The following is a 23701-nucleotide window of genomic DNA, read 5'->3' as shown; positions in this document are numbered from 1 at the left end:
TCTAATGAAGAGAAGCTATGAAGTGTCATGGGAAATTTAGGATTCCATATCTCTTGGAGCTTAGCCCATACTAAGTGAAAAAGTGAGGATGTCTCTGAGTCTGCTGCATTGATTTTGACCATTCATCTTTCTCTTGCCATTCTCCAGGCTTAAGCTAAGTTGCTAGAATGCCCCTCTACGTGAAAAATACTTGTTTCTCAATTTTGTTTGCCGATCCATCTGCAGTCTGTTTTGTGCATTGCTCAGTGCTTGGCTTGGCTTTTTATAGTCTAGAACTTTTAACACAGAATAAAACTTCAGACGACTGGAACTGGCAGTGCTCAACGGTCCAACACCACTGAGCACAACTCAGCTCAGGTCCACAGTCACTGATCAACTTCTTGCCATCCTTTTCCCCCTCTCAAATGCCTTTGGTTATATAGCTAGTACAATCAAATACAGCCATCAGCTTTTCTAGCCCCAATAAGGCCCATATAACAGAACACTTTTCTTTCTAGGCATGCACACGCCTCTTTCTTTCTCTGTGTACATGTCACACATCATTAAACACATTCTTCCATGGTGCTCTCAAAGCACCAGGGATGTTCTCATTAATGCTTAGGTTTATGCTTAATTATCTCATCTTGCTGAAATTAGTATCACATCGCTTGTGGTCAGCATCTACCCTGACATTTTCCTGCCTGCTCTGGGAGATGAAGAAAAAGTGTGTAGGGTTAAAGAAAAAGAAAAGCAGAAGAATGGCATGTGAATAGGAAAGCAGTTGCAGGGCTCCAGACAGCAGGGCTGTTTTGTTGTACATTGGGCTTATTCCTTATTGAATGTGACCTCATTTCAAACAGTGAATTCCCAACATCCCCTTTCAGTGCAGCTGTGACACATGGTCTTGGCAGGATGAGGGGGGGACAGACCGTCAAACCGATACCAATTCTAGCCTCCTCACGGATTGGGACTTTAGACAAATGACTCAGAGGTAGCCAATTGAAAATTTTCTGGGAGCTCAGAGTTCATAGCTGGGAGGGTTGTGTAATGGCTACTTCAGTCATTCTGTCTTGGAGGAAATATTGGCATTTGTTTTCCTGCATCCACCATAAACCCCACTGATAACATAAGCCAAGGACAAAGCAGGAAACAACATCTTGTTGGGTGTTTTTTGAGAGGATTATTAAAGGATCCCAGATATAGAGTTCTGTGTATTATGTGCAAGTGTAGCATCGGCATTGTTGTTCCTCAGTGAGGAGTGTCACTGGTTAGATCAGAAATGCAATCTATTTCTATTTGTCAGAAAAGAGAACTATCCATGGAGAATTTCCTCTGGAAAGACATGTTGAGGGATTTCAGACTTTTGGCAACTGGACATAATCAAAAACAGTTCATTCTGTGGGAGTCTGTTCCCAGAGATGCGTCACTTCATGATTCTCATACTCCCCTGAAAATATATTTGTTTCAGCTAAATTGAAACTGTATTTGATTGATGTGGAATGACATCACTTTATTTGGACGTGTGATCAGGACTTGTTTGGATAGATACAGAGCAGCATTTTGGTGCCATATGCATTCTGTTTAGAAACATGTGGCAAACACACACACCCAGCTCCCTATGTAGCCTGGGGATCCTTCTGAGCCTTTTCTTGTTCTCTCTTGTTCTCTCTTGCTCTTTTTCTATCAATCTCCTCTTTTCTGTCTCTTCCTTTAAATATCTCGCCTCTGCTACTGCCCCCCACCCCCCACATTTTGAATCAGTATATGCACACACACCTTTACCTGAAATGGCTCAGGTAAGCTATTGCAACTGCAGGTCTGCTCATGTTCTCATGTCGCACAAGCTAAGTTGATCCATTCGTCTCACACAATCAGCTCAAGGGCAGAATCACTCATGTCCCATTCAGATCTCGGGCTGGGCTTATGTGTTCTGTTTAAAATCATTCATCTTGTCAAAGAAATACACTGTGTGTGTGTGTGTGTGTGTGTGTGTGTGTGTGTGTGTGTGTGTGTGTGTGTGTGTGTGTGTGTGTGTGTGTGTGTGAGCCTGTGGTTGTGTGTCATGAATTTAGCTGTTCCATGTTCTCTTGTAACTCCACACTGTTTGCTGTAAGCTTTTTGTCTCACACTCCAGTGCTCAACTCTGATGCGAAACGACACTCTTGGACCCCGGACAAAGTTCTTCATCATTTAGTCACCCTTAGATTCCCCTGGCTTGACCTAGTTTCAGGGCTGCCTGTTTTGCATGTGATAATGCTGCACACAGATGTTCTCCCTCATCTTTTTTTGCTTTCATTTTCCCCCGTGGGTCACTGACTGCCAATGTCTCTCACTAATGATTGTTTGCTTGTTTATCTACATACATGACTTGTAACTGTGTCTCATGACTTCGTGTTGTTTGCCATTTGCAGGGAGACATCCAGCAGCTAATGATTGTAGCAGACCATCGCGCTGCCTATGACTACTGTGAGCACTACAGCCCCGATTGTGAAGTGCCAGTGCCCGATCAGCCTCAGAACCAGGACCCCAACACAGATGAATATGTAAGTAACACGACCTTTCCTATATTCAGTTTTTAGTTTTTAACAACTTTTATATGCTCGGAACTCACAGTGCAGCTTTGTAAACACAATGGTGCCTATTACTAGATGAAATTTTGGTGGATTTTTGCACATAGCATAATGGAGGACATTGTAGAGACCAAGAAAAGAACCAACAAGTGTTCTCATGGCTGACCTTACTCAAGGAAGTTCATTTCCCTTAATCCATGTTTGTCTTTAATATTCAAATCAGATCTTGTTTGGATTCTGTGCTGAAAAGAGCCCCTTGGCTTATGTAAGAGACACTCAGACACTCTGCCAGAGGAAAGTGCTGACTGGGAAGAACAGGGTTATCGGGCTATGCAGTTAGTTAATAATGTTCAGGAACGATGTGGTGCCTGCCTAAGCCTGCATCCCTGCACACTGCTGTTTTCCACACTGAATACCAACACAGTGTGTGCATTCTAATTAAAGGTGTGTCAGAGAAGTAATACAAGATAGACTGGAAGCTCTTCCTCTTGACCTTTTAATTTTCCCTGGGGCCTGTCAGTATGACTGCTAGGTAAACAAAAACTAAAGATGGGTGACAGATTCATTAAGAAAGCTGTGGAAAAGTAATTTGTCATTCAGTCGTAACATGTTGCAACAGGTAGATACAGCACAAGGTTTCCGCCAGTTGGATACATTCCTGTGTGCTTCTGATCAGTGGCCGGGCTGTTGCACATGCATCAGCCAGCCAGCAGCAACAGAGCAGTGGATCATATTTAAATATCGGGTTTCTAATAGTTGATAGCTATTCTTTTTCTCTCAGTCACACTGTCCCGATCTCAGTGTAATGTTTCTCTCCTTTAGAACACAGAGGAGGACAGCTACTATTATGAATACCCTTACTATGAGGACGTGGACGGCAAGCCGTATGATTCAACCTCTGATATTGAGACAACCACAAAAGAAGTTAAGGTAGTCAACCAATATATGTTTTGCCCCAGATGAATTTCATCTAATAATGTAAGTACAATCTTACTATTTCAAAAGCACCAGGTTAGCCGATAACAATATCCTCTATGCACCACAGGTGACAGAAACGGATGGAGTTCGTACGGTGACCACAGTAGAGGAGGTTTTGAGGGGCGGTTCTGGTGGCACCGACGGCAAAGTCCTGACCTCCACCTCCATCTCTACAAGCTCATCCTCTGGCACATCCTCTGGCTCATCCGCTGGCAGATCCAGCAGTTCTTCGTCGAGCTCCTCAGGTACTGCCACTGGTGGAGAAGATGCCTACGGAGAGGAGACCAGCCCTGAGAATTACGCAGACTATGGTGACTACTATTGGGAGTCCACAGTGGCACCTGATGGTGACACCTCTCGACGTGTCACCATCACCAGCATTGGCACCGGGGGTGAGCTGGATTTGGGAGCAGCGGGCAAGATTGACTTGGGCGCAGGGACGGGAATTGAAAGGAGCGTCATCAGCAGGGAAGCAGGAACATCAAAAATCATCTCCAGCAATGAAACATCAGTAGGTTGACACTGAATTTCTCACTTAATTGTTTTTGGTGTGCCCTGAAAGCTTAATAGATATAATGATAAACTGTTATTCTTTACTTTGTTATGTACTCTATGCAAGGCCTACCTGCACTTACTGGGACGTGTGGGATACATAAGTAGAGGACCTTCTTCTTGCTATAATCCACCAATCCGCTTGGGGGAATTAATGCCAGCATGGAAGTATTTAAAAATCCTACCAAGACGGAATATATGTTTTTATAGAAATTTCCATCACTGCACCTTTGGGAAGAAAGTGGTACCCTATAGAGCTATAGCAATTCGTCTCTTAATCATTAAATCCATCGACAGAATATTAATCTTCAACTATTTTTATAATCAATTAATTGTTTGAGTCATTTTCAAGTTCCATCTTGTAAACTGTCTTGTGTGATTGTAAACTCCATATCTTGGTCAGGCAAAACAAGATATTAAAGGCATCACCTTGGGCTTCAGGAATTTGTGATTTCAAATTTAATAGATGAACCTTAACAGTAATCTGCAGATTTACCAATAAAGAAAATAATCATTAGTTGTAGCCCTGATATTCTACATGTACATTTTTAACAGGTCTGAAATGCAATGTTAAATATTGTTTTTTTATTTACATTATTTATCTACAAAGGAAGTAACTTCCTGATTGGTAGTTGCCTCTAACTGAAACAAGCAATGCTACCAGTTTCAACACTTATTACTTTTGAAGAATGAAAGGAGTGCCCATTGTGTTGCCCTTTGTATTGTTGTGCATGTTCTCACCTCTTTTTTTATTCTCATCTTCATTTTTTGTCCTGTAATGTTGTATCTTTATAACGATATCTGTGTTTTTATAGGTGGGAGTTTCTGATGGTGACTACGGCTACGAATATGAGGATGGTGTGGACAGCCATTACGCCACTGGTGGAGGTGGCAGCAGCAGTACAGTTCACATTGGTGGTGGAGGAAGCTCTAGCAGCAGCACTGTGCACATCGGTGGCGGAGGTGGTGGTGACGGAAGCAGCAGCAGCACAGTTCACACCAGTAGTGGAGGAGGCGGGAGGGGCAGCAGCAGTTCTACCATCACCATCGGAAGCGGGTCCACCGGAGGAGGTTCTGCCTCTGTGGGAGGATCCTCTGCTGCTGGAGGTGGATCGGCCAGCGCCGGCACTGGAGCAGGGGGGTCCATCGCCACCGGAACAGACCTGGGCTTGGAGGGCGAGCTTGACTACGGTGATCTGGATCAGTTCACGGAGGAGCACATCACAGACTATGGTGATTTAGAAGACTTTGAGAACAGCTATGAAGATCTGGTATTCGAGAGAGACCGCCAACCGCTGCCTGCTGAGACGGATGAGTATTATGGACAGGTGAAAAATAATGGAAGGACACACTGCCAAAGACATGATCTTGAAGATGTGGAGGATAGCATGATGATGGTGATGAAGAGGAGGCGGGGCTGATTATGTTTGTGTCTGTGTGTTTGGTGTGTAGGTCGACGGAGCTCGTGGTGAGAAGGGACAGAAGGGAGAGCCTGCTGTTATTGAGCCTGTGAGTATCACTATTTGAGCAACATATTTGGGCAACAGTGTAGGCTGCATGCGCTTGTGTGCACATGGGTGTATGTTTATATCTGCAAGTGCATACGTGGGATCCACATCTAAACACAATCCGCCCCTTGCTGCTGAATAAGAATCCCGAGGTCAAACACGCTCATTAGGGCCTACCAGACCTTTCTCATAGTATACTTGGGCAAGGCCTTGCTCCTGGCTGGTCAATAGGACTACAGCATGAACATTTAGAGAACAGCGATGCAGGGATTGTCAATAATCTCTCACAGTGTGGGTATGTGTGTAAACGCTGGGAAAGGAGGGAGGGCAGGAATACAAGGAGAACAAAAGTGAGTGAGAAAGAATGTTCCTGCCTCTTCGCCAAAAACCTTGTTCTAAATACAGTCTGGTGGATATACATCCTACCCTGATTCAGATACTCACATTTACAGGTAACATTGTAAAATTGAGGACGACTCCTTTTTTTGTGTGTTTGCAAAGGTGCATCAGACACAGAAGGAATTTATATCTCTCATACAACTACATGTGTTTCACTTCAAACAGCTGTCACTGAGCCCCACCAAGTATACATGCCTCTGTGAGAGAGTGACTTCATGTTTGTATGTGAGAGCACGAAGGAATGTGTGTTTGAAGTCCACTTCCTCGATGACTGTCTGCTTATATGTGTTTGTAAGCATGTTTGAGGACACATTACCAGCGAGTTTGAGTACACATCACCACCCAGTGTATCTTGTCTCTTGTAAACATGCATAAAAAACTGAGACGCTTTTTTCCCCAAGGTCTAGCTCATTTCCCTGCACACACACTACAGGCAAAATATAAGCTTAACCTAGGGAGTGTCAAAGATCAGTCAGAGCACTTTATGATAAAAACGCCCCGAGGGTACAGCTTGGGAGTTGATGTGGGGAAAAAAAAAAAAGCTGAGATCATATAATTCAAATAAGTTTGGATAATTTTGGGATTTCCGTCCTCATAACAAAGCAGGAAGCCAAAGTGTTACCACAACAGCAAACCAACAAAGCAATATCTTTGTAGCCGCAGAGCTGCAACAGTGTGCCTGTAACTCAGATGGTATTGAGTCCACACTGTACTTGCTGTGTTTCACTATAGGGATAGTGTATATGTTAGTAATACACTTTACTAAGTCCATTGAATGTATGTCAATGCACAGACACATTCATACACTGGCTTTATGTTGCATGATCAATGATATCATCTGCCAGTATAAACCAATTAGTTATTACTTAAATTTAATTTGTACTTACCTTAGCTTGTCCATTGAGGAGAGCAACTGAAGGCGTCTTTGCCTTTGTGCATCTGCAGTCATTCTCTCTCCTGTTCTCCATGGATTAATTGCAAGCTTAACAGAAATGACAGGCAGGAATGTCCATTAAGTCAGCAAAGACTTTGAGATGGAAAGTTAATACACAGGTGTGTTGGGACATGTATTCATGTACACTTAACTCCTTTAACCGAGGTTGTGTATTAATGGACAAAGGATATGCCTGTGAGTGCATTTGTACACTGTGAGACTGTTGCAAACGAATATGTATTTATGAATGAGGCCTTGAGATAGTTTTGGGGACTATTGCAGTATCTGATGATTTTCTTGGCCTCTGTGTTTCAGGGAATGTTGGTGGAGGGTCCGCCTGGGCCTGAAGGGCCAACAGTAAGTCAATCTGTCTCAAATTCTGTCACTCTTAGCCTCTCCTTCTTAACTTCCCCTGGTTATTCCACATCTTTTTTTTTTCTCTGTGCCTTTTAATCACTGGCATTTTTATTTGTAATTTCTTTTCATAAATAAATGCTGATAACGGTTTATGTCAGCCATTCTTTTAGTCTGTTTACAGTGTGTTGTTTGGATAAGAAAATTTGAGTTTAATGCTTTGCTCTGAAAATCCCTGACTGCCGGATTAGTAATGCAAAGGGAGTGACCGAAACAGTTCCCCTGAAGAGATATGGACTTGCCCAGATGTTGGAGAACTTAATTATTTATCTAGGAAGACTTTTTTCAGACACAGTTGTTCTTGACACCCTGAAGATGAAGTCCCACAGAGGCCAGCCATTCAAGCATTGAGCTATAGACCAATAAAGAGCACCTCACAAAGGATTTACAACTCAACAAGCTGTCCCCATATTGCCTCATGCATTCCTTTCTCCCATGTGTGACCACTTTGCAAGATAAAGGCGAGAACTTTTAGTGGAGAAAATGTGACTGTTTTTTTTCTGTATGTACCGGAGTCAAATGAGATCTTCTGCTCAAAATAGGGTCTCCCTGGACCCCCAGGTGCTTCTGGCCCACCAGGCAGTCCCGGAGATCCTGGAGAGAGGGTGAGTATAAATTCTTACAGTCATATTAATTTTCAGGGCTCCAAAAAAAAAAAAAAAAAACCAAATTTCTCTTTGTGTGCCTGTACTTACGTGTGTTATTATCTGTTTAAGGGTCCTGCGGGTCGTCCTGGTCTTCCTGGTGCTGATGGTCTGCCAGGACCCCCTGGCACTGTCCTGATGCTGCCTGTAAGTAAATTACAGTTGTAAAAAAACAAAAAAGTGTTAAAAATTGCATAACAGGAAATGCACTCTGTTTATATGTTTACCCAACTTAAAACGCTAAAACATTTTACATGTGACTTTATATCCTTGTTTAGCCTTGTTTAAAGCCAAGTATGATGTATCTTCCTCTGTTTTAACAATAACTCTGACATGTGGTTTATGCAGTCTAGTGGAATGAAGGGGGTTTCCTTTAAAACACATTTTTGATGGACGTGTCCCTTACAAATATTTTGTAATGTAAATCAGTGCTTTAGCAACCCCTTGTGGTGGGTTAAATAGGTGAGATAGCACCCTACTTTATCACCTGTAGTTCTCACTCTCCTTTTTTCTTTACTTTAAAAATGCAAATCTACATATTATAGGACTTTCTTTACCTACACCATTTTCCACATTCTTGAGCCAAAATGTAAGCTATCAGGTGGCCTTCGAGGAAGTTTTCTAGCTCTGGATGGGAGGCAAACCAATTCTTTCGATTCTCTCTCTAGCCTCAGCAGCAGTTGCGCAGCCTTTCTAAGGACTTCCTATTCAGTCCACCTTACTTTCTTTTCCCTGTTCTTCGAAGATGTCTGACACTATTGCTGTTGGACCTGATTAGTTGTACAGATGTAATGTTGTGGTTTCAGGGCTCCACAGAGCTGTCTGGGTGATCCATGCGGCAAGCTCTGTCTGGACAGGAACTCAAGTCTTTCTGGTGTATCCACTGGCAGAAAGCACAACTTGAAATCTGATCCTCGAGCTCCAAGCCTAATGAGGAACATGCATTGTTTTTTCACGAGAGGACATTTTGGCTCTTAGTATTGAACTTGTGGACTCAACATGACAGGATTAAATGGCAAATCTTAACATTGTGTTTTACAATTGGCCCACTTACATTCATCCACTAGTGATGCATCTTCTCTTTATTTTCTGTAGACAGTCTATTCTATTTTGAGTTGGTGCTGTGTGCAAAGAATAATGTAGTTCCCAGTAGAGTTTTTTTTTCTGTTTCTCTGCCTTGCTAGTCAACAATTTGATGCGGCATAACATTTTGTACAAGGTTTGATGCTGCAGAGGAACATCAGTAAAGAAATGGAAATTGTAGAAGGAATAACATAAAATGTGAAAAGGATGAAGACTGCAAGAATCTAAGAAAGACCGTAAGACTCACAGATTGGCAGACAGGAAACAAGAAATACATGCATATATTTTATTGTGAATAAGATTTCAAAGGAAAGTGCCAGTACTTAATCAAACTCAGCAGATATATGGACAGAAGAAGAAACTGTGGGATTTACTCTAAATTTGTGAAAATTTTTTGCGCTGGAGAGATGTGGTTTGTGGAGGGTGGGCTGCAGTAGATCTGACTCATGATGTTCTGAGTCATCTGTCTGTATTTTGCTTCTTGGTGACAGCGTTTCAGTGATTGTGAAATTCTGAACAGTGGTGTGTTGCTCGGCATCTGTAACTCAGCCTCCTGATGACAGTGCTGTGTAACCCAACCCAAGATGCCTGGCCTAAACAAACCTGAATTACACCACAAGCCTGGATATTCACCTATGGTGCAATGCCTGTGTATCACCACCAGATGCCAGTAGAATTCGAAGTTCATGGTCTGCAGAGGCAACCTTTGATGGTGCTTGTTTGGCATCTGGGGGGGCTGATGCTTAGTTCAACATCTGTTGCATAGTTCAAGATGGGAACACTACATTAAAGAATTACTGACAATATTGTTGGGAATAGATGTTCATATTTAAACTCAAATATTTTATTTGCTGCAAGATGCCTCAGTATTTTAGTAATTCCAAATGTTTCCCTGGTTTTTATTTTTGTGTTCTGTGTTTTGTGTTCTGATGATTCACCAATCTGTGATTCCCTCCATAGTTCAGATTCAGCTCTGGAGGTGACTCTGGACAGAAGGGACCTGCTGTATCAGCACAGGAGGCCCAGATGCAAGCAATCATGCAGCAGGCTAGGGTAAGAGTTCACACCTAAACACCTCATCAGACTGCAGTAGTTAATATTATACTGTATATAGTTAGGTTTTTTTTCTCCATTCTCCAAACTTCCTAAGCTTTTTAAAAAAAAATCTAAATTCTAAAACAGTATTATACTATTCTTGTTTATTTTTTGCATTCATTTTTTTGTTATTTTGAGTTCCTCACAATAATGCGTAATTCATATATACATTGAGACAAAGAACACATGAACGAACAGACAGACACACACACACACACACACACACACACACACACAGATATGCAAATGGTTAAATACATGATAATTTTGATGAGACATCTGGTAAATGTACAACACCTTTTATCTTTTACATATTCTTGTCTTTATCTTGTTCATGATATTATTACTAATCTTTTCCTTCCTGTCTTCAGCTGGCTATGCGCGGCCCTACAGGTCCAATGGGTCTGACCGGCAGACCCGGCCCTCTGGTATGTATTTTCAAATCATCTCACAGCAAACACGGACTCGAAAATCTGTAGATATCTTCATGGTTATTGTGGTTCACTGTACAGAAAAATGAATTTGCAAACAAATTTTAGCTAAGTTGAAAACTTGAATTGGTTTAGTGTCTATCAGATCTTCTCTTCTTTTCTTCTCAGGGTCCTCCTGGTGTAACAGGAATTAAGGGAGAGTCTGGAGAGGCAGGACCTCAGGTACAAGATATTCAAATACAAAGTTTTGTTTTTAAAATCTATTTCTGAAAAACAGAAATAAATTCAGCCAAGCAAGCCCCTTCTGAAAACGTGTTAACCCAAACTAATGTATATAATGTTGAACTATTGTAGTATTGCATTAATCTCCCCCCCAAAAAATTGTAACCTTTAAAGGCCGAATACTTTGCAACTTTCTTTGTTTTAGTATGATATTTTCAAGATGGTTTCAGAGATTACAAATGCAGAAAAAGAAAGAAATGCCTCTGTGTTTTTCTTTCAGGGACCACGTGGACCAATGGGATCCACTGGACCCACTGGAAAGCCTGGCAGAAGGGTACGAGTGATGCAAATGGTGTTGTCAACAGCAAAGCATGCGATATATACTTTCTGACACTAATACTGTAGATAATGTTTTATGAAAAATGGAGTGCTGAATTATAAACCAGGCGTATGCTACCCTTCATAGTATATTTGCAGTTATCCTACTTATTAAGAGGCCATGTGTTTTGTAACTTTGTAACTAAATTTTTTGAACAGGGTCGCCCTGGAGCCGATGGTGCCAGGGGCATGCCAGGACAGTCTGGACCCAAGGTACCTTGTCAACTTAACGTCTTTACCACTTTTTTTCAGCTTCAATGCACCATAAATCATGAAACCAGTTTAATCATGGGTTTTGCCTGGACAGGAGTACTCAAACTGTTTTGTTTTGTTTTTTTCTTCAGGGAGACAGAGGGTTTGATGGTCTGGCTGGACTTCCTGGTGAAAAAGGACACAGAGTAAGTCGTTTTATGGTTCTATAAAAAGTGTGGTTTTGTATGATGTGAAATTATGTTGGTTTGTTGTGATGTGTGCCACTGTTAAATCTAAATGTTTGTTGTTATAGGGTGAACCTGGTCCCTCTGGACCTCCTGGTGGTCCTGGAGAAGATGGAGAGAGGGTAAAAAAAAAAAATCACAATTTCACACTTTTGTTTTCCCTTTATTTCCATTTGGTTGTATTAACCTGAGAGAGCTGATAGAACTAAAGAGGTGCATGCTCGTGTCTGATGTATGAACTGCTATTGTTATGTTGCTGCAGAAAGACAGAAATTACGCCAGAGCAGAACTTCTTCCTCTTACCAATCTCACCTTTTTGTCAGCATCTGAATTTTACTTCCTCTAGCGCTCCCCGTCTCCCCTTTCTCACTCAATTTTCTCCTTAATATTTTTTTTGATCTCAGCACACCTTTATCTGCTTCCAGTCTCCCTCTCCATCCTCATTACCAACAGCTGATGCAACCTGATCCCCTCTTCCCCTGCTTTGTCTTTGTGCTTTCTCATTATCTCTTGCTCCCTGTAACACACACAAACACATCCTCACTTTCTCCTCCATTATCATTCACCGTCTGTTCCACATTCTGACTCATTCTCTCTCTTTCCCAGGGAGATGATGGTGAGGTCGGACCCAGGGGACTTCCTGGTGAACCAGTGAGTGATCACATGTATTACCATTCAGTCGTATCCTGAGAGATTGTATGGTAGAGCTAAAAGCTCAGGGCTCGCTCTCATCATGTCGGTGTGTTAGCGAACAATCATATGGTCTGACGATAGCATATATCATTTGCAGACTGCAGACACTGTTCACATTCCTATAAATGGAGATTTTTTCCACACTATATTGCTGAAAAGTACACGTTGATCAGGCTTTGCTAGTGTTTCATCTGTACAAAAAAATCTTTGGAGGTAAGAAATGCAGGCAGCTCAAATCAAGCTTGTTATAATAGCCTCCTACTCTCTCAGGCCGGATGTTCCCCACAGAGTGTTGGGTGGGGAGGGGGCACCATCAGAAAGCCCTTGATATCTCTGGTTATGATTTATTTTGTCCACCAGGGTGTGCTATACTGGTTTGAATTCAAACTGCCAGGACAATACGGCTTGTTAGGTAACTGTAGCTGTGAGGCAAAACACAGAAATTCAAAGCCTTGTTTGATAGGCATAGTTGTGAGGAATGAATGTGTAGTTAAGAAAAAAAGTAGCGGCTTCTAGCTTTCCATCAAAATGTGTCTCTGTAGAATATCCTCAAGGACATTTTGGAAGTCATGTTTTTTCCAGAAGTATAATTATGAAACTTGATTTAGCTGAACGTGTGTAATAATTCATCAAGCCACTCACAGGTGTGATGTCATTCTCAGTGTCGTTTCCCTTCTTTTCTCCTAGGGGCCCCGGGGTTTGCTCGGACCAAAGGGACCTCAGGGACCTCCCGGACCCCCTGTGAGTCCTTGTACCCTCCTCTCACCTTTCATATCCACGCTGTTACCATAGATTTACTGTTTAGAGAGCAGAATCAATTTTTAACCATCTCACAGGCAACGAGAACGAAAGAAACTGCAAACAACACCCATAGGGAAATAGAAAACTCAATATATCTCAGACAGCATACACAGAGAGTGGCATATGTTATTGAGTTTAACTTCAGCATTTCAGACAAATGTACAGTGGAACAAAGCTTAAACCTAATGTGTATACTGTTTCAACAGAATTAATTTAACATGGGCATCAATCAAATGGCTTAGTTTGAACTGCTATAGCAGGATGTAGAGATCCCAGATTTCCCTGACACAGTATGTGTGATCTGTATGTGCTGAACATTGTGTTCATCTCCTCTGCTTTAGGGTGTTACTGGAATGGATGGCCACCCTGGACCTAAAGGAAACATTGTAAGTGAAGCTGGAAATGATTAAGCTGAGACCAGAGACCATTCATTTCCAAGATAAAACCAATAAACACAACATACACAGCGATCACAGAATCTCAAAATGCACCTATTTAATCTATTTCTGTTTATTTTACCCTCAAATCCACAAAACTGCCTCATGAGCCATCTCTCACTTACATTCACACACAAACACACACACACACACTCTCCTGGACAATCAGAGGATACTTAAGAGATAATGAAGAATAGACAGGCTGTGTTTAGATCCATTTGAGCAGTCCACCATTGCCAGTTGTATCATTCCAGGTCAATTTCTGGTAGTGCATGGCCATAATGAGAAAATACCTGGCTAGAGCAGCTTGTCTGTTTCTGTTGGGAATGTTCCAACTAGGTAGAGATGGAAGAACAACAGCTTTCCCAGACTCCTGGACTAGGGCAACATAATTGATTGCCAGTTTTCTGAGAGGGAAGATGTTTGGTTTTTGTGTTTCAGCTGTTTTTTTCATTAGGAAAGTAGATTTGAGACTGTGTAGAATGTCTATTTAGGTATAAGGTAATTATACAGTGTTGCGCTGTTGTACGGCTTTTAATTTATGACTGTTCAGAGCAACATTTCACTTTTAATGGACCATATGGAGCAACAAATCACTCTTACCTTCATATGGGCCGTTTTACTCAAGTAAATAAAGTCATCAATCTTTGTATTTATAATGAGATTTATAAAATTACCTTTATGTTTTTTTCAGGGACCTCAAGGAGAGCCAGGACCTCCTGGACAGCAAGGCAACCCAGGTGCCCAGGTCAGTGATAAACAGGTTGTCTGACATCAGATTTTTCTCTCATACGTCAAATAAAATGTTCTGAGCGTTTTGTATCCTTTCCACAGGGACTTCCAGGGCCCCAAGGAGCCATTGGACCTCCAGGAGATAAGGTAAGATATCACATGATCACCGAATCTGAATAATTATAATGTGAAACAAGCCTTTCTTGCAACTCCAAAGGAAAAAAAACTGCCTAAATAAAAGCTTAATAAGCTCAATAAAATGTTAATAAACACAGACCCCAAATCTATAAAACTGCAGGAAATTGTCCTGTTAATTTGCATGAGCTGAGTTCCAAATCCTTATCACGGTGTTATGCAAACGCGTCGCCGTCCCCAAAGCAGGACCAAATAGTGCCTAGTAGACAGTAAGGACAGATTTTAATCCTGATACATTTTAATCCAATTTCAGCTACATCACATTTGCCCGTCTAGGTGGTAGGTGTTCCGTTTATTATTGAACTGCTGGAAGAATGAATAATGTAGATATTATGTTTATCCTGACTATAAATGAAATATTAGAAGGCTATGGTATTTGATGAAGTATAAGTGAGTGAAATAAAGAATAGATGCAAGGTCAATTATTTGAAAATTTGGTTCAAAGAAGTAATCAAAAGCACAGTTTGATTATTAATCATACAAACACAGACATTCTGGATGATTTAATAAATATAAATGATAAAAAGTTTTATAATCCTGAAGTCAATACATCACTAAATCTTTGACACAAAGCAACCTGCATTGTTACATGTAGACTATTTGCATGTTTTAGTGAAACACGGGCTGAAGTTATAAAAAGAAAGAGGTAGTGAGAGCAAGAAATTCACACCCTGTCGCCATATTGATTCATCTTTTTACCCACCATGCTAGTGGCTAATATTCATGGTTCCCAGTGGATGAATGCTACTGACTTTTGCAATCCCGTAACTTTTTTGTAGCGAACCATAAGGTTTTTGGGAAATGTCTTGGCAACTATTGGATAGATGGGCATGAAATTTTGTACACACATCCATGTCCCCCTCAGAATTAATTATAATAATGTTCGTGATCCCTTCACATTCCATTTAGTGCTATCATTAGGTCAAACTTTAATTTAATATTTGCAAAACTTATGTTGCCATTAGCCTCAGTCAACTTTATGTTTAATGCTAATTAGCAAATGTTAGCATGCTAACACACTAAACTAAGATGGTGAACATGTTAAACAGTATACCTGCAAAACATCAACATGTTAGCATTGTCCCTGTGAGCATGTAAGCAAGCTGACATTAGCATTTAGCTCCAAGCACTGCTGTACATTAGTGCACCCTCACAGAGTTGCTAGCATGGCTGTAGACTCTTGTTTTTACAGTCTCTGTATTCTCGCAGACTTTTATTACACTTAAAACCTTTGATTGCCTTGCGCAGTCTCACTTTGTGATGTCTTATTTGCCCTAACATCTCGTCTTGTCTTCTGTCTAGGGTCCCACTGGAAAGCCAGGCTTGCCAGGAATGCCAGGAGCTGATGGTCCACCGGTGAGTTTTTATACCACACATCCAATGATATGTACGAAAGTGAAACAGCTTCTCCCTTTCTCCCTCTTTGTCTTTTAAAAACAATTTATAATTGGCATAAGTCAGATAAACAACATTTTCAAAGCACCACATCAAGTTTTAATGTTTGAAAACCATTTAACACGTTCAAAGCATACTGAGATAATTATTTGGCTGAAACATATACTGTATATGATATAATACATTACCACAGCTGTGTGACAATGGAACAACCCGCCCACACACAGATATACACAGTACATGAAAACACTCTCTCTCCCATCTCTGCACAGACAGCATAGAAGACACATGCACTAATTGCAGATGTGTCTTGGAAGGCACAAGGTGGCACCTAAGGAACATGAAAACAAGAGAGGCTGTGAAATATGAATAGGTGTAAAAAAATGGGGGATTTGATGAAAGATAGAAAAAGAGAGCCAGATGAGGCATCTTCCAATAAATGCAATATTCTCTTTCTCAATCTCAATGCGCCCTCTCTGGCCCTCATTTCCATCTTCTCTAGTGTCTGTTTCCTACTCCTTCCTCTCTCACATCACTAAAAACTGATAAGAGGCTCTGCAGGGCTCCCTTGTCTCATGAGAATGCAATCAAAAAACTTCCAGTTTTTTGTTTCTTTTTAGGTTTTTTTTTAAACAGACACCCATGTATACATTACATGTGTGCTTTCTGTTGTTTCTGCATTGTTTGTGTGTGCTCATGCATATACAAAATGTGTGCAATGTATTGTGAAGTCTCAAAACGGCAGTATATGCTTTTAGAGCCCAGTAATAGCCAGTAGTGCCTCTATAATGCTGTGCATTATGGATAAAAGTCCCAAATGATATTGGACACTAAAGGTTCTGATTCCAATTTCCCACTTTGATATGTCCTCTAGTAGTTTTACAACCTAATCCTTCAATTATAGGGGGTGTTGTAGTATTTATGGTGGTAATTGAAATGAGATGCAATATGAGATGCAATAATATTTCTCTTAATATTTAACAGGGTCACCCTGGAAAGGAGGGCCCCCCTGGGGAGAAAGGACACCTGGTAAGTTTTATTTCTTCCTCAATTTCTCTTAATTTTGGAGCTTGCGTTTGTTCTTTTCATAATTTTTTTCCTGCATTTCTAAGTTTCTTTTTCCTTTTGTTTGTCCTAGTTCAGACAAATTTGCATAAAACATTTTGCATTAATGTACTGTAGATAATACTTACTCTGTGGGTGCATGTGTGCTCTGTAATTGTGTGTGTGCGTTACAAGCTCTCACAAAACATCCTTCTCCCCAGGGCCCTGCTGGCCCTCAAGGACCCATTGGTTATCCTGGGCCCCGAGGCGTGAAGGTGAGTTCATTATCATCCAATGATAAATTCATGTGTAATATTATCATATACTAGTGCTTTGCAATTAAAACCTGTTATAGGCTAATAGTTTCCCACTATCTTATTAAAGTTCATATAAAAAAAAAAGCTGTATTAATAATTCCAAGGTTTGTCCAACCAACCCACTATGATTTTTTAAAAAGTTTTGTTTAACAAATTAAAACCTGTTTTCTGCCTAATTACATTCCTTTCAAAGAAGAACTGTATTGGTTTGTTCAATGGCCTCTGCTTTTTTTACAAAGATATAAAAACTATATTAGTGATGCAGAGATTAAGACAGTAAAGTCTACTTTTCAGATCTTACATCATTTAGCTCCCATGAGGTAGTGTGACATTAGTCACAGGGGCTGATAACGACTCAAGGCACACAGCCCTTCTCTTGCTTGGTGTCATTAGTAGCTGATAAAACCATGACAAAAGAAATCCCATCAAATAATTCTTGGCAAGAGGGTATGACTGATCCAATCATTAAAGCTTCCACTGAGAGAGGGGATCACACAAGTGGCTTGACTTCGAGCTAACAGTGCCCCTGTTACAAGGCCGAAGTCTGAAGTGTCTCCCTAGGAAGATGATAAGACTGGTCAGGAAAGGAAGTTTTGAGGATTTCATAAGCTAAAATGCAAACGAAACACATCTAAATTCATCCATCACAGGGAGTATCCTGCATAGCACACTTGACAAATGTTAAAAAAAAAAAAAAGCAGTGACAATCAGCTACATCAGATCATTTTTGGGACTTTGCAATCTTATTTTAGAACAACTGTAGCAATCACACTGGTGGTGAATATCCTCCTGTCCTAGTGGGACTTAATCCTCTACAATTCAAAACCCCCCCTTTGTCCAATATGCACCCTGTCAACCTGTAACCTCTGTCTGTTCTTGCATCACAGGGAGCCGATGGTGTACGCGGTCTTAAAGGAAACAAGGGTGAAAAGGTAAGAGAGCTCGGACTGTTGACTAAGAAAAGTGACTGCGTGAAAAGAAGAGACTATGAACTTCAGAGAAATTGTATAATTTGTATGAATTATTCTGATTAATGGTAATGATGATGAGAGTGGTGGTGGTCTTGCATGAACCGTTTCATGCTAATGATAATCTCAATGAAATCCTGTAAAACTCATCTGAATTGTGCTACAGAAGAAAAAAATGCAATGAAGAGTTTCTATGGCAACAGGGGATCTTGCCAAGACTCCAAATCTCTCTGTGTGTGTGTTTGAGTGTGTGTGTGTGTGTGTGTGTGTGTGTGTGTGTGTGTGTGTGTGTGTGTGTGTGTGTGTGTGTGTGTGTGTGTGTGTGTGCATGTGTGTGTGTGTGTGTGTGTGTGTGTGCGTGCGTGCGTGCGTGCGTGCGTGCGTGCGTGTGTGTGTGTGTGTGTGTGTGAGAGCTTGTCTTTGAGTGTGACTTTTCTATGAATACAACTCAAATAGTTTCAGCATCTGTATTATCCAAATCCTCCTTCATTACATCCTCACCTCTCTTTATTCTCTTGCTAGGGAGAAGATGGCTTCCCTGGCTTCAAGGGAGATATGGGTATCAAGGGCGACAGGGTAAGGCTTCTTTGTTTATATTCTACTCAGCTGTATGTGCTAATCACGTCTTGACTGCTGGAAGCATCATCAAATGAATTAAACTAATTAGACAACTGTAACTTCTGCACTCTGAATGGTTCTTGGTGCTAAGTTTTGTTGGGGGCAACCTTTATTCGAACTAAGTAAAAGTACCAACCACTTCTATCGCGTTAGCCCCTCATGGCCCATGTGGCTGTGACTACTGTGGGATTGTGGGTAATGAGCAAACATAAGGTGTTGTTCCAATTGCCAGCTGTTAGTGTGTGCGCGTGGGAATGTGTTTATGTGAGCAGTTTCCAACGCCTTCTCTATCCCCTCTGCCACTTTCCAGTCAGTCCTAACCTCAGCAACTTCAGGAGACAAGCACAAGTTTTACATGTTTACCCAGCAACAGCTTCCTTTTCTTAACTGCATTAGGGATTTACACTGTCAAGTCATAGGAAAAACACCTTTTTCGGTGAGAAACACAACTCGCATCCAGTCCTTTCTTCAAACATAAAAACCCCCAATCCCTGACCAGGCTGTCTATAGCTGAGTGCAGAAAGGAAGGAGAAATCAATGGCTCTTTAAACCCTTCAAACCCAGAGAGACACGGGTCTCCAGTCTGTTGTCCTCTGGAGATGTAGCAGATCCAGATGAAAGCAAAGATTTGAGGAGGCCCTCTGCTCTGGAGGAGACACACATGGACTAGAATCAAAATCACTCACTTTTGTGAGCATGCCTATGAAAAGTGTGTGTGTGAGTGCTCAATTTAAAGTGTTCTCTTTGATGAGCTTGCAACTGCAAGTCAAGTACAGTTTGCTTGATGCCGTTTTATGTGTACTTGAGTGTGGGTGTGCGCACGCACTCGATTGCTTGTGCAACTCTGCGCAAGCCTTTAACTAGATACCTTTCACACACCACTGGGTCTCCGCAGCAACGTCTGGTTGTCAGAGCGAGTTTGCACTCTATCATTTAGTGTGTGTCCTGCTAGAAGGAGAGCACACTTAAGGAGAAAGCCATAATGGGATCGCTAACTGCTTTGTGGGGCAGGCAGCAAGGGAAAATAGCCTTGCTTGATCCTTTAAGCAACTTTATACTCACAACAGTTTTAAAAGGGTGACCTGAATTACCCAGAATGTTTGGACTTGTTTACTAAACAAGAAAAATCTGTTATCTGGTTCCTCATGTGACACAGATGTGTATGAATAAGATTGAGTTGTTGTAAACGAATTATATATTGCAGTGTGAATCATTTTCTTTTTTATTATCGAGTGGGGACATGACAATACCCCATATATAGGGCTCTCATGAAATAAACAAAACTGTTGGAACTTAGGCAGAAATATTTGTAGGACTCCACTCATAGTGGGAAACTGATTGAGAGCATACTGTAGGGTTTTGAGACCTTAATCTCTTTGGGGATTCTGACCACCAGCGGCACTATGGAGCAATGTTGCGATCAGCGCACAAGGAAGTGCATGAGCATGTGCAAAACACAATAGACATTCTCGCCAACTGTAGAGGGCAGTAATGCGAATGTGTAATGTGGTGTTTCACACTGATCCGCTGATTCACAGTTGGTGGCAGTAGCGGACCGAGAAACATACAGTAACAACGCACCGACAAAAGGCAGGGAAGAGGGACAATGCTAACCAAAGCAAACATCAATGTAAACAATTCAGGTTTTAATGTAGGTAAAAAGTATATTTGATGACAAGGAAAATACATTCAACATGTTTGTTAATTCTCAACATGGTTGTAAAAAAGAAAACTCCACCTGGTAGCTTAAAGAACAAGGTAGATGTATGACATTCAGTTACAAGTATGTGTTCAGACAGGTCGTCCAGTGCATTATGTTTAAGAATAAAGGCATGAAATAAATTCTTGTTTTTTCCAGGGGGAGATTGGATCACTAGGACCCAGGGGAGAAGATGGTCCAGAGGGGCCAAAGGGTCGATCAGGTCTCCCAGGAGATGCTGGTCCTCTTGGCCCCACTGGTGAGAAGGTAAGCTTCTTTTGCCAGTTTGGCTCCTAAATTTCACACTGATAAAACAGAATAAAAACCCAAGTTGTTATTTTGTATCATCAGTCATGTTTGATATATGATCTAGGATGGTGGCTCAGCAGGGCTTAACAAGGAAAATTGTTTTTCCGATAGGTCTGCTCTGAACAGCAACCGATTTTTCACTACTGCTGCTCTTGAACCAGCTGAGAGGATAAAATAGATTCAGTTCTTAGCATTCTTTGTTGAACTGAACACTATGTAAGCTGTTGCTGACAGTACTTAAGCCGTTTTTCTGGTTTAAAAAAAAGAAAAACTTCATTTATTCGCCTGGGTAATGCAGCCTCTTGATGATCTTTCACTAAAGGTTAAAAATTTGCTTGAACAGATGTTGAGTATTGTTTAGACTGTACTAACAAATCCATGCATATTTGATTTGGCAAGTCATTAGCCAACTAAAACAAAAAGTTGGAGTGAAAACTGTGTTATTTTCCACTGTAATCACAGTACATGTGTTTGTTACCCTTAAAAACTTCTCTTTATAGTGAAGTGCTTTTTCTTAATCAGAATTGTACAACTATTTGCATTATGGCAGTTACACAGCATTATAGATGTCAACTCTGGTCTGTATCTGGATCACACACGTGGTATCAGCTGAGTCATTCTCATATATAAGCAGATTCTGCACAACAGCCAGCGTTTCTACATTCAGACATTGAGTTGATTCTAATAAATGCCGCTGTGTTTAGCAGATGCTTGTGCATATTTTAATGTAGTTTTTACTAAGAATACCAATATTCTAATTGTGTACATTCACAGCTGTACAAATGTAGTATAAAGTGGGCCTCATGCAGTCTGCTTGTCTTGCATTTGGATTGGCAAGATACACATTAGGAGATCATCATTGTTTAGAATTTCTACTGATAATTGATTATTTACTGATAATTTGATTATTTTTCTCATTACTGATAACCCATAAAAATACTAGATATTTGATGTCCAAGTCACATTAATTGAATATATAAGTGTCTTATATATTTAATGTATTCATTCAAAGCATCATGCAATATTGACTTGTATAATGTTGGCATTGACCCAAAAAAGTGAAATAGAACTGATTTTAAATGAGACGTTCACTTTACTACTCAGCGAGTAAAGTTCCATGTGTCTGGAGTTAGCTTTGTAAAGTTTGAAAAATAACCCTGATTTGTGTTACACAGTGGAGTTTTGCAGGTTGAAAGAAGTTGGCATTTAGGAGAATAAGCAGTTGACATGCATTATGGGAACTGTAGGCTCCAGCATTCTTGGAGCTTGACCCACACTAGGCACTGAAAGTCGGCCTTTGCTTAATCAGTTTCGACGACTGTATTTTTTTACATGTATCTAATTAGTCCCCCAACTTTATGGAAGAGCAGTTATAAATTGCTGGAGAAACCTTTCAAGTAAATCTAAAAACAAATTTGGATTTTCTTATTTACAGGGAAAACTTGGAGTTCCCGGATTGCCAGGATACCCAGGAAGACAAGGACCAAAGGTAACTGCAAACACATTGCTAAACAATATTGTCATTGATTCACTGATTTCAGAATGGAGTAACTTGAAAATCAGATACGGAACACAATTTGGCCAAAATGTCACTACAGACACGCATTTTTCTGTGTACATTTGAAAGAGAATGAAAAATGCTTTGCTGAACTTTTGATAGTTCACCCTTTAGCCTTTCTGAGGCAAAGCTGCAGTCTGACAACTGGACATGCTTGAAGCTCCCTGATCAAAGAGCCAGGGATTTAAGTATGCCTTTTGGTGTCAGCACTCAGCTCCTGACACGACAACAATAAAACACTACTTTTCCTTATGGTGCACCCAGTTTCCTGTTGCATTTAAAAAGCCTGGGGTATCTCGGGATAAACAAGGGATTTAATATTTAAGGTTTGTTTTCTCAAATGATTAATTGCTGTCTTTCTAACACACAGGGATCTCAGGGTTTCCAAGGTTTCCCTGGCGCCAATGGAGAGAAAGGAACTCGGGTACGTCAGATACAGTTCTGAATATTCTTCTCATTCCTGCAAGGGTTGGATCATTACAGGCCTAGCACTGGAGACTGACTCCTGTCCCAGCTCCAGATTTATCAAACTAGAAGAAGTCGCATGGCTCTAAAATATAGATTCTTCCCAAGAACAGTGAGTCAGTTGCATTCCTTCTTCATTACCACTTACACAACTCATTTCAAACCACCAAAAGCATTGTTTATCACTTTGTTGTACTTGAGCAGTGTTTCATTGTCTTTGTTTAAGGGATGGGCCATTGGGCCTGCCTGCAAGAGTAATGGTTTGTCGCCACAAGTGGAGCAAGGCACACATAGCTTTTCATCTTCACAAAACCTTTGTGAAGTTTATGAGACCAAGCCAACAAACAGAAAGGGATAATAGAGCCATTAGCATAGTTTCACAGCACTTGTTTGAAACTTAAAAGCCACACAAAAGATGAAATTGTTTTTCTCATTAAAATTGTATGCAGCCACTATAACTGCAGTATTTCTGTAAAGTCATTATATTGTGTATTATTTTTATTAAGCTGTCCTATTCAGAGATAGAAATGGATGTAATGTAAGTGATAATAAATATTGATGGTAAATTTGAAAAAGGTAATTCCTAATTAATGATAAAAGATTATCTCAGATCTACTAAATGGCACAATTCTGTAAAAACCTGCTCGCAAATGTCACAGTCCGCTGGCTTTGGATTCATCTCTCTCACCTCTTAATGCTGTGAGTGCCACTCCTTTGATCATTGTATGTGCTCTTCGTGTCTACAGGGAACAGCAGGAAAGCCTGGCCCACGCGGACAGAGAGGACCAACGGTTAGTCTTACTCAGCAGACTCTAAGCTTATATACAGATGGCAAGCTTGGCACCT

At 40.8% G+C, this 23701-nt stretch overlaps 1 protein-coding gene across 2 annotated transcripts in view; it reads left to right on the top strand.

Moving 5' to 3' along the window:
* The window catches only part of col5a1 (procollagen, type V, alpha 1), a 77899-nt gene that overhangs the window by 34829 nt on the left and 19369 nt on the right, over positions 1–23701 (top strand). For both annotated transcript variants that reach the window (XM_040158199.1, XM_040158200.1), the window contains exons 5-33: positions 2391–2522; positions 3372–3479; positions 3595–4038; positions 4895–5407; positions 5532–5588; positions 7236–7277; positions 7877–7939; positions 8051–8125; positions 10022–10114; positions 10528–10584; positions 10756–10809; positions 11090–11143; positions 11347–11400; positions 11532–11585; positions 11693–11746; positions 12231–12275; positions 13005–13058; positions 13460–13504; positions 14250–14303; positions 14390–14434; positions 15785–15838; positions 16862–16906; positions 17143–17196; positions 18126–18170; positions 18729–18782; positions 20683–20790; positions 22268–22321; positions 22761–22814; positions 23602–23646. In XM_040158199.1, coding sequence (XP_040014133.1) covers positions 2391–2522; positions 3372–3479; positions 3595–4038; positions 4895–5407; positions 5532–5588; positions 7236–7277; positions 7877–7939; positions 8051–8125; positions 10022–10114; positions 10528–10584; positions 10756–10809; positions 11090–11143; positions 11347–11400; positions 11532–11585; positions 11693–11746; positions 12231–12275; positions 13005–13058; positions 13460–13504; positions 14250–14303; positions 14390–14434; positions 15785–15838; positions 16862–16906; positions 17143–17196; positions 18126–18170; positions 18729–18782; positions 20683–20790; positions 22268–22321; positions 22761–22814; positions 23602–23646 — 2610 coding nt within the window. The remainder of the gene's footprint in view (positions 1–2390; positions 2523–3371; positions 3480–3594; positions 4039–4894; positions 5408–5531; positions 5589–7235; positions 7278–7876; positions 7940–8050; positions 8126–10021; positions 10115–10527; positions 10585–10755; positions 10810–11089; positions 11144–11346; positions 11401–11531; positions 11586–11692; positions 11747–12230; positions 12276–13004; positions 13059–13459; positions 13505–14249; positions 14304–14389; positions 14435–15784; positions 15839–16861; positions 16907–17142; positions 17197–18125; positions 18171–18728; positions 18783–20682; positions 20791–22267; positions 22322–22760; positions 22815–23601; positions 23647–23701) is intronic.

The sequence above is a fragment of the Xiphias gladius genome, chromosome 20 (genome assembly GCF_016859285.1).
Source record: "Xiphias gladius isolate SHS-SW01 ecotype Sanya breed wild chromosome 20, ASM1685928v1, whole genome shotgun sequence".
NCBI lineage: Eukaryota > Metazoa > Chordata > Actinopteri > Istiophoriformes > Xiphiidae > Xiphias > Xiphias gladius.
Note: the sequence above shows the minus strand (reverse complement) of the source record. Positions and strands in the feature narration are given on the sequence as shown.